Source organism: Sapajus apella, unplaced genomic scaffold (assembly GCF_009761245.1).
Source record: "Sapajus apella isolate SASKATOON/1434 unplaced genomic scaffold, GSC_monkey_1.0 scaffold32, whole genome shotgun sequence".
NCBI lineage: Eukaryota > Metazoa > Chordata > Mammalia > Primates > Cebidae > Sapajus > Sapajus apella.
The window spans coordinates 6,774,899-6,789,052 of record NW_022436972.1 but is presented as its reverse complement, the minus strand read 5'-3'; the positions used below and the strand labels follow the sequence as shown (position 1 = coordinate 6,789,052).

At 45.3% G+C, this 14,154-nt stretch overlaps 1 protein-coding gene across 1 annotated transcript in view; it reads right to left on the bottom strand.

The window, feature by feature from the left end:
• KL (klotho) overlaps positions 1-13,123 on the bottom strand; it is a 46,731-nt gene extending 33,608 nt beyond the window's left edge. The window contains exon 1 of the mRNA XM_032294449.1: positions 12,284-13,123. Within this exon, the coding sequence (XP_032150340.1) occupies positions 12,284-13,111 (828 nt within the window). The 5' untranslated portion in view covers positions 13,112-13,123. The remainder of the gene's footprint in view (positions 1-12,283) is intronic.
• Between the last annotated feature and the right edge of the window lie 1,031 nt (positions 13,124-14,154).

Genomic DNA, 14,154 nt, shown 5'->3' with positions numbered 1-14,154 from the left:
AGCCGTTTTCTTTTAACGTGTTATCATCAAAGGGATGAAAATTCACAAAGGCATTAATCTAAAAATTGGGAAATTCTCCAAAACTTGAATCCAAAAGAGCTCTACAGATTGGAATGCTATACATATGTGCTATAACTAGCAAAATTAATATTTAAAGTGATGGAAAAAATATTTATGTCTCTTGTAAATTAAAAATACACATAATATATGTTCACAGTTTAAAATGTCAAAACAATTTACAGGAAAAATCACAGTTCCCTTCCTACATTGTCCTACAATCCCCCCGGTTCTTCTCCCTAGAGGCAACCACTTTTGACTCTTATGACTTTTTATGTGGAATTTACATCCCCACACTTCCACGCTTCAGAAAGTATCCACTGACTTCCTATTATACTAGATGAGGGTTTAGCTCTTACACAGCCAATTTAGTATACAATAGTTTTTGGTTTAACCAACATTCAGTATTGACATTATTCTGCCAACATGAATATCATTCACAGCTGGGCATTACAATATAGTAAGTAAAACTATATTTTCTTTCTTATTTTTGTTTTCTTTGAAGTTTATAATTGCATTGCTTTTTCATTTACTCTGTTTTCTTTGGGATTGTGGCTAATTCTTCCCATAATTTCGAATAGCCTCTCTGCAGAAACTTCCCCAGGGAAGTCACAGCAGCCTCCAATATTTTGGGGGGACACACTTCTGGAATCTCCCCATTCTGTGCTGGCTGATCTTAGTCTGCTGCACATCTGACATCACAGATCTACAGTTCATCATCACTTTCGTGGGTTAGACCTGCTGTTTCATGGATCCCACATCTTCCTCCTGGTCTTCATCATTTTATGTGGGAGCTGTTCTCCAGTAACTTCCTGAGAAAGGGTTTATGGAAGATTTATTTTTTGGGACTTTGACTCTCATGAATGATTGATAGTTTAGATAAGTATCAAATTCCAGGCTGGAAATAATTTTCATTCCCTTCACCTGAAGGATGCTCCTCACTAGTCTTTGTGATGTCCAAGAAATGCACTGTTCAGTGTTCCAGCTGTAAGGAGAACAGTTGACTGAGGGCATCAGTTGCTACTCCTTTGGATCCACCATTACAGCTGATCCTGAGGTCATGCTTCTCATCGGCTACTTCCAGATGACTAAACATGGCAGGGGAACTAATGCAGACCCATTTCAGCAAGATGTGGACTCTTCCAATGGGCAGAGTTGGCTCAAGAAGTCCCCATCAGCCTCTCTGGGTTATTCTGAGACCCACAGTACCAACTGAAACTCTTCCCAGCCCATCCATCTTCCTGCCCACTCTCCCTCATAGTTGTTGGACACACATCATGATCCAAAGGCTCACTGCCTCCTCTAGCCCCTTCCCCTTTATCCTTCACAATTCTTTCCCCAATAAATTTCTTATAAATCTAATCCTATCTTGACATTTACTTCTTTCAGGACTCTAACACAGTGGGGTTGGGGAACCAGCTCATTCACTTTCTGGAAGGCAAAGAGGATGCCATTCTGAGTATTATGTAGGGGCAGATAGTCCCCTTGCACAAATGGCACCCCAATTGCTAAATATTTCAATAGCAGTAACCAGGGGAAATATCCTGGTGTAGAATGCCATTGTAAGTGCAGTGATTAGGCATTCCAGTGCCTACGAGGAGAAGGAATTGAATGCTTTCTGGTGTATTGCACTGAGACTCCACAGAGAGATAATGAGAAACTGAGGGTGAATAACAGTTAAAGGCTCAATATAAGAGCCAGAGAGGCCTTCTCTCCTGCAGTGAAGGAGTAGAGAAACTTAGCATCAGGCCTAGGACCTGATAGAGTTGCAGAGACTTAGGGATGTTTAAATGCTCAGCCATGGCAACTCAGCTATGCCAAGGTCAAGGCCCTGGTTGGAGAAACCTTGGAATATTTGGAGCTTACAGAGGTGGCCCATTCTTCCCTAATACGAGACAACACTTCCTTATGCTGAAGAGGCCTCGCCCCTAAAAAGCTGACAGGGCACTAACTAGGGTTAAACCCCAACATAACCCACCTGGAGACAGCTGGGCCTGATAGAGGAGAAAAGGTCTTATATCCTAACGCCGCTTCAAGATTGAGCATGCACTGCAAAAGCCTGAGGAGTAGCGCTGGGGTCCTTGACCAAGGAGCTGGAATTTAAGACAGGACAAGAAAGAATTCATTAACTAGGAAACACTTTCTCTAGAAGTGTGTTTTCATGATCCAGCAAGGACCCCAGGCAATGCGGTAAAGTTGCTGCTAAGATGGCTCTGAGAAGCCCTTAAAAAAGGATAGCCAATTCTGAACAGGTGGAAATACCTGACAATGTTGCCCTGACAGCTGATAAAAGAATCAAGAAGCAGAGAGAAGCTGGCATGCGAGAAGCAGTTATTATGTGAGGTCAAACAACCCACCAGAGGACAGTGTTTCCCAGCAGTCGCAAATAGGGAGACAGAGTATTCACTACGCCATCAGAAATATGCTCATGGGGGCCCCAATATCACCGAGACATTCAGGCCAGGGCTGCTGGTAGCAGAGGTGTCACAGAGCTGGGCTTGTTGCCGCCCACAGGAATGGAGAGATCTTGAAGTTATAGAGGCCAGATAGTGAGTGGTGCTTAACTGCCAGAAGCCAGGGAGTTGTAAAGATGGCTCATAGAGCATGGCCACATAAAAAGTGATGACCCCTTGCACAGTTCCCCGACTTAGCCAATTTTCCAAGCTATAACTCATTGACTGAAGAGGTGCCCAGGTCTCTAGGAGGCAGGACCCTGCAATATTACACAGGTATGAGTCCCCCAGTTCTTCCCATTCTATATGAAAATGCATGTCCTCCTGCTGTAGAAAATTTTCTGGAATTACTTCATTGTTTCCTTTCTTTTTATGTCAGTTACCTATTGCTGTGAAATAGAACCATCCCCAATTTAGGGAATTGAACTAATAAGAATTTAATTTTTTCCTCTTGCTGCTGTGAGTTAGTGCGGTTTGGCTGGGCAAATCTAGTCTTGAGTATGCCTGCCGGGGAAGGGATGATGCAAGGGAGAAGGCATTGTGGGGAAGGAAGGACAGAGGCCAGAGAGAGCCCAGTCCAGCCCCTGAAGTGTACAGTATTCTTTACACACTTATTCATACAGCAAAGACATACCATGGCTGCTTTTTAATAATCATCCATCAACATTTTAATAACCAGTTAGTATTCCATGGTATAAGTGTACCAATATTCCTCTAGCTGATTACCTTAATACATTTAGGTGATGTCCAGTTTTAAAGAATAAACCACCATCTGCGGTAAACCTCCTCTTATCTTTGCACATTAAAGATGAAATTTAATGAGATTAAAAGTTGAAAAATAAACTACAAAAGGAGATGACAGGGATGTCTGGCTTCACAGCAATTCACAAGGTGGCCGGGGAGAAACCTGAGAGGTTTTAGCTGACTGCAAACTAATTTGAGTCCGCAGTGAGGTGACAGCCAAAATTGTTAACACAGTCTTGGAGGGCATGAACACAATTCAGTGTCTAACAAGAAATGTAATCACTGATGTCTACTCTGAACACCTGGGGCACTGCCTGGTTCTGCATGGCAAATGTTAAAGAGAGGCCTTGGAAATTCCCAGGCTTTCTTCTCCAGCTTCTCATCCTTTCTCACCTAACACTTTAGCCATTCCAAAGGACCTCATGCTTGGTGGGAATGGCCATACTGTCTCATCTGCACTGACTTTGCAAGGGATGTTTCCTAGAAGGGCACCATGCCCTTCTCAATTTGTGTGCCCAGCAGCAGGGCCCACAACCTATTTTTGTAAATAAAGTTTTATTGAAACACAGTTGTGCCCATTCATTAACACACTGCCCATGGCTGCATTCATGCTGCAACCACAGAACTGTGTTCTAGTTGTCCATGCTATGAGCTGTGTTTGACTGCAGACAGTTTCAGGGAGAAAGTAGCTTAGCCCGGAGTGAGAGGCCACTACCACTGTCCCCGCACCTGTGCAGGACTGGCATAAAGCCCTGACGGGGAACAAGGGGACACAGGTCACTGTGGAAGAACTTGGGACACTGCATAGAGGAAAAAACTGAAGAGGACCATGTGATGAGAAATCCAAAGAGAAAAGGGGACAGGCAGGGAGGAGAGCAGCATCCCCAAGAGGCTTTGAAAGGACTCAGAGGCAACAGGCTTGCCTCCCATGCCCGCGTCCTCCCCAGCGACTTTGCAGCCATCCTCTGGACCCTCACCAAAAGACCCCTACAAATATGCCTCCCCTCGGGAGCCAGGTCTCTGGACTCTCGACAGGGTCCAGTGCTGGGAGACCTCCAACCCCTAGTCCTCAGTCCTCTACGCCCATCAGCAAGACAATGGTGATGGATGATGAGACAGAGGCAAGTCCCACAGGCAACCCTAAACTCTCCCCACTGGGGAGATGTGTCAACTAGTCCCTCGCCTCTCCTCCACCTTATCCTAAACGTCAGAAGACAGAGGCACCTGTTCAAAGGTTACATTCGTATTCTTGGAATTCAACACCGCACCTGCCTGCCACAGGATACGCTCTCAGGAAATATCCCTGACTTTAGGACCAGGCGCAGTGGCTCACGCCTGTAATCCCAGCATTTTGGGAGGCTGAGGCGGGTGGATCATGAGGTCAGGGGTTCAAGACCAGCCTGGCCAACATGGTGAAACCCCATCTATACAAAAGATACAAAAAATTAGCTGGGCATGGTGGCACAAACCTATAATCCCAGCTACTCTGGAGGCTGAGGCATGAGAATTGCTTGAACCCAGGAGGCAGAGGTAGCAGTGATCCAAGATCACGCCATTGTACTCCAGCCTGGGTGACAGGGTAAGACTCTGTCTCAAAAAAAAAAAAAAAAAGATCAGAAAAGAAATGTCCCTGACTAAATGTCTTCTTGGAGCATTTAGTCCCCTGAGGAGTCGTGTGCTCAGTGGGTGATTCTCCACGTCTTCTTGGAGCAGATGTTAGCATGAAGGAGAAAATACTTGGAAGAACGAAACATACTGGTGTTTCCAAATATGTGAAAGATGTCTTGTCAAAAAGTGACTTGTTTTATTCTTTGAAATTTAGGAAGGCAAAGAGACAGTGAGGAAGGAGTCCTGTGCAGCAGCAGGTTCATCATGAAAGAGGAAATCAAACGGGCATCTTGAGAGGAACTGAGTTCCTCCTGCTTCCAAGGGTCAAGCAAAAGCTGGATGGCCGGGCGCGGTGGCTTATGCCTGTAATCCCAGCACTTTGGGAGGCCGAGGTGGACGGATCAGCTGAGGTCAGGGGTTCGAGACCATCCTGGCCAACCTAGTGAAATCCCATCACTACTAAAAATACAAGAATTAGCCAGGCATGGTGGCGGGCGCCTGTTAGGAGGTTGTGGCAGGAGAATCACTTGAACCCAGGAGACAGAGATTGCAGTGAGCAGAGATTGTGCTACTGTACTCCAGCCTGGGTGACAACTTGAGACTCTGTCTCAAAAAAACAAACAACAACAAAAAAGCTATCTCGCCCCAGGAGAGCCCCTGTAAGGGGTTCATCCTGGGGAGAAGTGTAACCTGGGATTTTCCAAGTTCCTTCTGATTCCAACATTCTAATTATCAAATAAAAGTGCACTTATAGACGTGGAAATAACACTAACTTAACCATTATATTTAAAATTAATGTTCATCAGTGCTTTCGGTTTGAGTATTTTATCAAGATATAATGATACCAGTTCGTGGATGATGTGATGTCTTTACTTGAAACAAAAAATGTTAATAATAAAAAATCTATTGAAACTGGGGCCACAAAAGCTCACTCAATATTTATCTTTGGTTTAGTCAATATATCAAGTTATATCAGTCATAAACTTTAGTATATATCCTTTAAACACCAAGCTGGATCCAGAAAGGTACTCAATAATAAGTTTTATGTAAAATAGGTTATTTCAATAATGACTTGATAGTTTTTGGTCAAATGCTGTTCAACTAATTTCAAAGAAGATGCAAATTAAAAGTTAACTGAGGCTGCAATTTGTTTATTCCTTCTAATGCATTTGTTTAATTACTTCTAAATAGCTCAAGAGGACCATTTCTCAAGTATTTTGCTATTATTACTATTATTATTATTAATGATAAATTTATAACTCACCTTTCTAGAGCTTTTTGTATTTTTTTCAAAACATGTTGACATATATCAGGTGCCTTTAATTCTTACAATATGCCTGGGAGTTAGGCAATGTGGTAGAGCTTGCTGGTTTTCCTAAATGATCTGTTCCCTTCTGATTTCAACATAATAGAATCATCCACTGAGCACACAACTCCTCAGGGGACAATTATTTGCAGACTCCTTTTGACCATGTGACTGAGTTTTGCCCAAGGGACAGTAATAGGTGCAGCTTCTATGTCAGGCACTTGAGAGGCCACCTTTTCCCTCTTCCTCTTTTTCCTTGTCCACTGCATGAAATTGGGATATTATTTGCTCTGGAAATCAACAAAGGTCACATACATATCTGCCTAGGGTCACATACATATCTGCCTAAGAAAATCTTCACTGTTCTTCCTCACTCTTTAAAACTCCTTCCCAGATACTGTGTGAGAGCAGACTACAAGTGCAATATTCAATTTACAAGAAAGAAAATAGACACGTTGAAACCAGAAACATTTATTTTACCTCTCCACATATGCCTTTATTAAAAATTGTATTTCTTTCCTCTGTGCCAAGCACTGAGATAAGCACTGTAAATTTTTAAACAAATATGATAGGTAGGCTGTGCTCTTAGAGAGCCACAACTGAGTAAATGACCCATTCTACCTGTGGTTATTGCAAAATGAAAATATTTGAGTCAAGTCTCTGAAAGGTAAATAAGAGTTTAGCCCAAGATAAAGAGGGGAAAAAGACATCCTTCGGATTATCTCCGTACTCAGAATATATCAAAATAGGGCATATAAAAGGCACATTCTGCTTATCTGTTTAAATATAGATTTCAAGTATAACTTTGCATTTCTGGAGAAAATGTGGATCTCGGACAATTCAATAAGGTGTGTGTTTTTACTCACCTATTATTTTTCATCCTCCCAATAAGCATGTATTCTATTCTCCTCCTACACCTAAAATTTCCTTTATGCCTTAAAAAGATAACTTTCATCGAAAGAAATACATCTTTTGCACAAATTAATTATAATAAAATTACAGTTTAGAGCAATGATATTTTTGAGAATATGAGATAATTCAGAAGGCTTCTACATGCAAAAGACATAACCGACTGCATATTCAGCTGGCACAATTGAATGTTCATTCATTTTGCACCTAAGAAGTGCACATTGATGTTATTTGAATGCTTAGTAGTTTACAGTTTCCTTCTTTTCTTCAACTCAAAATAATTGGCATTGTTAAAACATTGCTATGATTTTGAAATTATTTAATTAATTCTTTTCCTATTTTAAAATTGTTTTCTTAGACTTGACTGTAACCTTCAAAAACCAATGCATTCAAAAAGGAGTGATTCAAGCTGTTTGGGAGATATTTTAACTATTTCTGACTAAATGCACAATTGAATTCAATAGTATTTTAAAATTTATATTGACTTTCAATCCAGTTGATTATTCTAGTTATGTACAAAATACATTTTTTTTGAGATAGAATTTCACTCTTATTGCCCAGACTGGAGTGCAGTGACGCGATCTTGGCTCACTGCAACCTCCACCTCCCGGGTTCAAGGGATTCTCCTGCCTCAGCCACCTTAGTAGCTAGGATTACAGTGCCCGCCACCATGCCTGGCTAATTTTTTGTATTTTTAGTAGAGATGGGGTGTCACCATGTTGGCCAGGCTGGTCTTGAACTCCTGACCTCAGGTGATCCACCTGCCTCAGCCTCTCAAAGTGCTGGGATTACAGGTGTGAGCCACTGTGCCCTGCTCCAAATACATTTTAATGAAAGGAAAACTTGTAAAGTGTTTCTCAAAAGTGCATAGTATATGTAATTTTAGCATATATACAGTAGACAAATTGCTCCAAATAATTATTTGGGGAATAAAAATTCAACCAGCTAACAAGGCGCCTTCCAATATATACTCCTAAAGTTAACTGCGAGACTACACCACCTGCCGTTATTCTGAAAACTTCTTCATAATGCTGCATGGTGACTACAGATAGTTTTTAACTGGACATTTTCCAGTGAAATCATACATTTGATGATTAACCTTAAATTTTCACTGCAGATATCAGAGTGTGCCACATTATATTTACTAATTTTTTTGTTTGATTAGGATTTGGTATTCGCTGTTCCACTGGAAAGTGGCTAGAAAGACTGACAAGGAGAGAAAATTCTAGTAGCATGAGTTTATAAAGGTGAAATTAGGCTATTCAGTAAACCAGAAGCCACCTACTGAGCACCAAGAGAGGGCAAGATGCCATTTTCAGAGATACAGATGAAGTGAACAGGGTTTCCTCACTTAAGGAATTGCCCAGCTAGTGAAGGGGTAAAAAGGAGACAGATGGTTACATAAAGGGAAGAGTGTAGTAGGAGGAATCTGAGCCAAGCAAAGTCCTGTGCGGGATGCCATAGAAGGAAAAGATGGCATTCAGACCTGGGGTCCCAACGGAGCCTGTGAGCTGGTTCTGGAAGAACAGGCGGGATTTAAACAAGCAAGGACTCTGTCTTGTTCACAGGTAGTGTCACCCTGGAGAGCATCCATCATGGCACACTGCAGGGGGCAAGGCAGAAGCAAACACCCCAGCTGTGAGGCTCTTCCCATTACCTAGGCAAGCTTGGATGGTGACTAGCACCTCCGCTGTAGCCATAGATAAAGGGAGAAGTGGTTTGACTCTTGACACATTCTGAAGGTAGGTAGAGCTGTAGGATTTGTTAGATTAGAAACAAGATATGAAAAAGGGGAGTCGTTAAGATTTGGGGTCCAAGGACTGGAAGAGTAAAGTCACTATAATAGAGATGGGGAAGCAGGAGTTTGGTTTGGGATGTGTTCAATGTGGCATGCCCATTAGGCAACCACGTGGAGAAGGGAGTTGTCTATGTAAGTCTGATGCTCAGCGAAACCTGGGTGGAGACTCAAAATCTCCAGTCATCAAGATGCAGGGGTATTCAAAGGGATGGCCTGGAGTGAATCTAGACAGAGCCCTGGGCCCTCCACTATTTACAGGCAAAGTAAGTAGGAACAAGCAAAGGAGACTAACAGGGAATCCCCAGAAACTGAGAGGAAAGGCAAGGGAGAGCCAGAGCCTACAAGCCAAGTTGAGGAAGGGTTCAAGAGAGAAGTGATGGCTTCAACAAACGCTGCAGACAGATCAGCTGAGACCTGCACACTAATGCTAATATTCAACGACGCCCAGATCAATATCTCCTAGCCCTACTTCCTTATGTGAAAGAAGTTTTCCTTTTCACAGGTCCCTTGCACAAATGTTTGCAAGAATCTCAGGCGGTAAGGGGAGTCGAAGGTGGGGAATGGAAACATGTATATTTCCAACTTGGTTCTAATCCTCTTAGACCCATATACAGAACAAAGACTCAGAGGAATTGCTGGGGCTGAACTCCCCAACTACAGGCCCTACTGCTAATTTCAGGGGACATCAAGAACTTTCTTTCAAGAACTGTGAAGGCTCAGCAGTAGGTCTTCAAGTCAGAGAGAAAAGGTGTGTCCTCCTGGATTACACTCAAATGAGCAAAGCAGCCTGAGCTCCAAGCTTTCTGTAGGAGTCTCTCTCTCTCTCTCTCTCTCTCTCTCTCTCTCTCTCTCTTTTTCTCTCTCTCCTCTTTCTCTCTCTCTTCTCTTTCCCCCTCTCTGTCTCTGTCCCTGTCTCTCTCACACACACAAACACACACACACACACACCACCACCACCACCACCACCTTTTTTGCCAAGGCTTACTCCAGTACGAGGAACGCACAAAGAACACTAAGGCCTCCATTCTGAGCAGGGCCCCCATTATTAGTCCTGCTCCTTGTTTGTTCTGCCTGCTGTCCTCCAGGCCATCAATGATTCTTTACTCTCTAGGGAGCCCAAGCTTCCCATCATCCCAGGGGATCCCCTTAGCCCATTTGTAAATTAGTGGGAGCACAGAGGGAATGAGGGAAGGGTGCTAGCCAGTCTTTATTCTTCACCAGCATCAGATCCTGGAACACAATTAGCCCCTATATCTGTGCAGCAGCAATATGTAAGCCCCAGCTACAATGCCCTGGTTATCAAAATCTGCAGAATATGTTCTACCTTTTTCAGGTAAGCTCAAACTTTTCTATCCCCGCTTTTCCCCACCCCCATACACACACCAAGAAAGGTCATTGAAAACAGAATGAAAGTATCTCATACAGGAAAATTAATTCAAGATACTTTCTTTGATAAAACTCACTTCTAAATAAGATACAAGAATGACTAAACACCAAACTCAAAGAAATTTGAAAGCAAAATTAATGTTTTACACCAACTAACTGTTTCTTTGCAGCATCAGCAAAATCAAGCATTCACCTGTTACTAATTTCTTCTAAATACAAAGTCCACTGCATTTCTAGGAAGGACAGTTAGTGTTTGGCAAATTTTTAGTGTAAGCATTGAAAAATATAACAGAGAAGTTAATCAGAGGGCCGTGAGTGGCCACAACGATCTAAAGAATGTTGATTATTTAAAATGTCAGAGCTCCAGAGAGCATGCAATTCTTTATCTTATAATAAAATGATCCTATAAGTCACTGTAATAACAATTGACTACTTTTGTTTCATGAGTTTATCCTAGGGACTCTAAAAATACAACTTGTAGGATTTAAATCTAAAGTAAAGATTTTAGGGGCATGATCTATTAGATCCTCCAGCTGATCCATTTATCTCTTATTTGCTTCCAGTATGAACTGATAACTTGCTTATGTTTTCCTCAAAAAGTGAGACAGTTCTTCCCATAGTTTTTCTATCACCAACTATAAACGGGCGGTCTTTAGGATTTTTCAATTCCTTAAAATGATTGAAAAAGTGTAAGAATCACTGCTTTAAAGCACCTTTATGAAAAGACATACCTGAGTGTGAAATCACAAAAATCACAAGGTGTTTTCCAAACAAATTCAACTTCTTTTATGACCAGAATCGGCAAACAGGTTTTGTGGAACTGCTATAAAATCTCATTTAGCCATTATATGACAACAGTACCAGCAGCTCAGAGCACTAAGTCACCTTAATAACCCAGTACTGCTCTGCCCATATTATCTATGGTTTTAATTAAACATGTTTAGAAATGATTTCCATACTGACTTTGTTCAGAATATGTGGCTGAATTTTAAATTTAAAAATACATCTTCCAGTAGGCACACAAGTCATCAAAATTGGGTACCAAAAGTTGTACATTTAAACACTTTTATTAAAATGTTTATACATGTACATAAAATATTTTATTGTGATACAAAACTCTGCACAAAGTGTACTAATGACTGACACGGTTATAAATGAATCCCCAAAACAATGGTACCTAAATTTGAACACTAAGGAGGAAAACAGGAGGAAGAAACATTTGAGACAACTTTATCATGGCATATCAACATTTCCTGCTGTCAAAATTAATAAAATCTTTTGCACACGGGTGTTGCAATTAATTTTATCAGGCTAAAAGTGTCATAAGTGAGGAACCCTTTCAACTGTAGAGAGCACTGTGGAAATATAGACGTGGTAGAACACAATTTCTATCACCCTGCAGTCGTTTCTGTGTTTCTGTGACTAGCTTTGTTTGAGACTGTATAAAGTGGTCTTCACACCCCTGGTGATTAAGATCGGGGGGATGCAGTTCCCTACCCCACCACAGAAGGGACCTCCAAACACAGTTTCAATCTGACTCTCAGGGGTGTTGTGGTTTCCACACTTTCACAACAGTGTGAATCTGTACCACAAGCAAGACAGATGTTATTGGATTAACACTGAACTCTCCACAGGGAGTAATGCTATCCATCTGGCTTAAGAAAAAACTGCTTATCCTCTCCCTGTAGTTACCACTAGCAAATCCTCCCTGCCCTCACCTCTAGGAATTACTCTACACCCAGAGAAATGAGTTTCCTTTCCTCACTGGGGAAACTGATCCCCACTTTCTTTCCACAGATGGACTCCAAGGGGCACTCACTCGTGTGCCCCCTGAGGGATTTCTTTCCTAATTCCATGCCTTGCAAGGGAAGCCATAGCTGCTCAGTTTCTCCCTGGTGACCACACACACGTGTCCAAGTGAAGCCTGGTCTTGGGGAGACTCAGTTCCCCCACTTCCCTCTGACCCCTCCAGAGGCCCTCTGTCTCCCTTGCGTGGCCCTCCGCCTGGGCCCTCGCACTCACCAGGAGGAGGTTGTGCGCCACCAGGTACCCAAGCCGCGGGCTGCCCCGGATTCCGGGGGCCAGGCGCCCAGTGGCGTAGCCGTGCCAGGCCACCACGTAGGGGTTGTCGATGGTGATCCAGTACTTGACCTGGCCGCCGAAGTGGCGGAAGCAGAGCTCCGCGTAATCCCTGAAGTGGTCAGTGAGGGCACGGTTGGCCCAGCCGCCGTAGGCGTCCTGCAGGTGCTGGGGCAGGTCCCAGTGGTACAGGGTGACCACCGGCTGCACGCCCAGTTCCCGCAGCCGCTCCAGCAGGCGCCGGTAGTAGCGCAGCCCCTCGCGGTTGGGGGCGCCCGCGCTGCCATTGGGGAACACCCGCGCCCACGAGATGGAGAAGCGGTAGTGGGTGACCCCGAGCTCGCGCAGCGCCTCCGTGTCGCGGAAGACGTTGTTGTAGCCGTCGCTGGCCACGTCCCCAGTGGCGGGCGGGAGCGGCGGCGGGGCGCCCGACGACGACAGATTGGCGACCCGGGGTCCTCCCGGGGGCGCCAGGGGGTTGTGGGTGAACGTGTCCCAGATGGACGCACCCTTGCCGTGCTGCCGCCAGCCGCCCTCGGTCTGGTAGGCGGCGCTGCCCACCGCCCAGAAAAAGCCGTCGGGGAAGGTGTCCTGGAGGACGCCCGCGGTCTCGGGGGAGGGAGGGCGCGAGAAGCGGACCCAAGTCTGCGTGCCGTCGCCGGGCTCCGCGCGCAGGCGGCAGGCGCCCAGGACCAGCAGCAGCAGCAGCAGCGACAGCAGCAGCGGCGGCGGCGGCGGCCGCGGGCGGCGCGGCGGGGCGCTGGCGGGCATGCTGCGCGGGTGCCGGGCGCCTGGGCCCTGCGCCGCGCCCCTTTATGCCAGCGCCCTGCCGCTCCCGCCCGCCCCCCGCCGGCGCGCCCACCCCCGCTCCCCGGCGGGCTCCGCTGGCAATAATTACCTGCGAGCTGGGCCTGCCTCCGCCCTGGCACGGGGGCGGGGGGCAGAGGGCGAGGGGTCCCCGGGAGGGGCGCGGCCGGCGTCGCTGGCGGACGTCGGGGAAAGGCACCTGTTCCTCCCGGCTCCCAGGAGCGACGCAGGACGTTTCGGGAACGCTCAGTTTCATTCTCTTTGCCAGAGCGCGCCCTCCAAGAGCAGCCCTGAAGCGGCTTCCTCGGGGAGGAAAGGCGCTGACCCACTTTCCGGGACTTGGGCGAGGAATCCTGCCCGGCCCTGGCGGAGCGCGCAGGTGGGGAAGCACCTGCTCTCACTTTTTTCCCACTCAGAGCCCCAGAGAAGCTCCGGCTGGACATTGCTGGAGCTGATTAGGAACGGGCCGAAATCCTAGAAGGACGGCCAGGTGGTACAGCCGAGGCGGAACTTGGCTGTGTGCTGAGAGAAGGGGATTTCCCCTTAGGTGAGATGCTCGTCCGGAGACGCACCCACCCGCGCCCGTCCTTCGAGGAAGACAAAGTGGATGTATGCGTTGCGTTGGGACTGAGGCTTTACTCTCCCTTCTACTGTTACCTTTTAATCATTTCAAACTAGCACTCGGTCTTTGACTAGATCTCTCAGAATTCCCTGGTGAACTTCAAATCACAGTTTTGATTGTTCTTCCGAAAAAAACACCAGGTTTCCAATTTTGAGTAAATCTCATTCACCTTTATTATCCTTTGGCATCTGTTTTAGCCTTCCGCTCTGACTTAGCAGGTAATCTGTGCAAAGTTGTAGGAACAGCCCTGCTCTGGAGCCAGAAGTCCCTGGGTCCCACATCTGCCATCTGAGCTGTGGAGGGAAAGGGGAGGGGGGATTTCGCCGGAACACCAATTCCCATCCTCTACAACACAATAGAGCCATGACGTTTTTCCTGTTGCCAA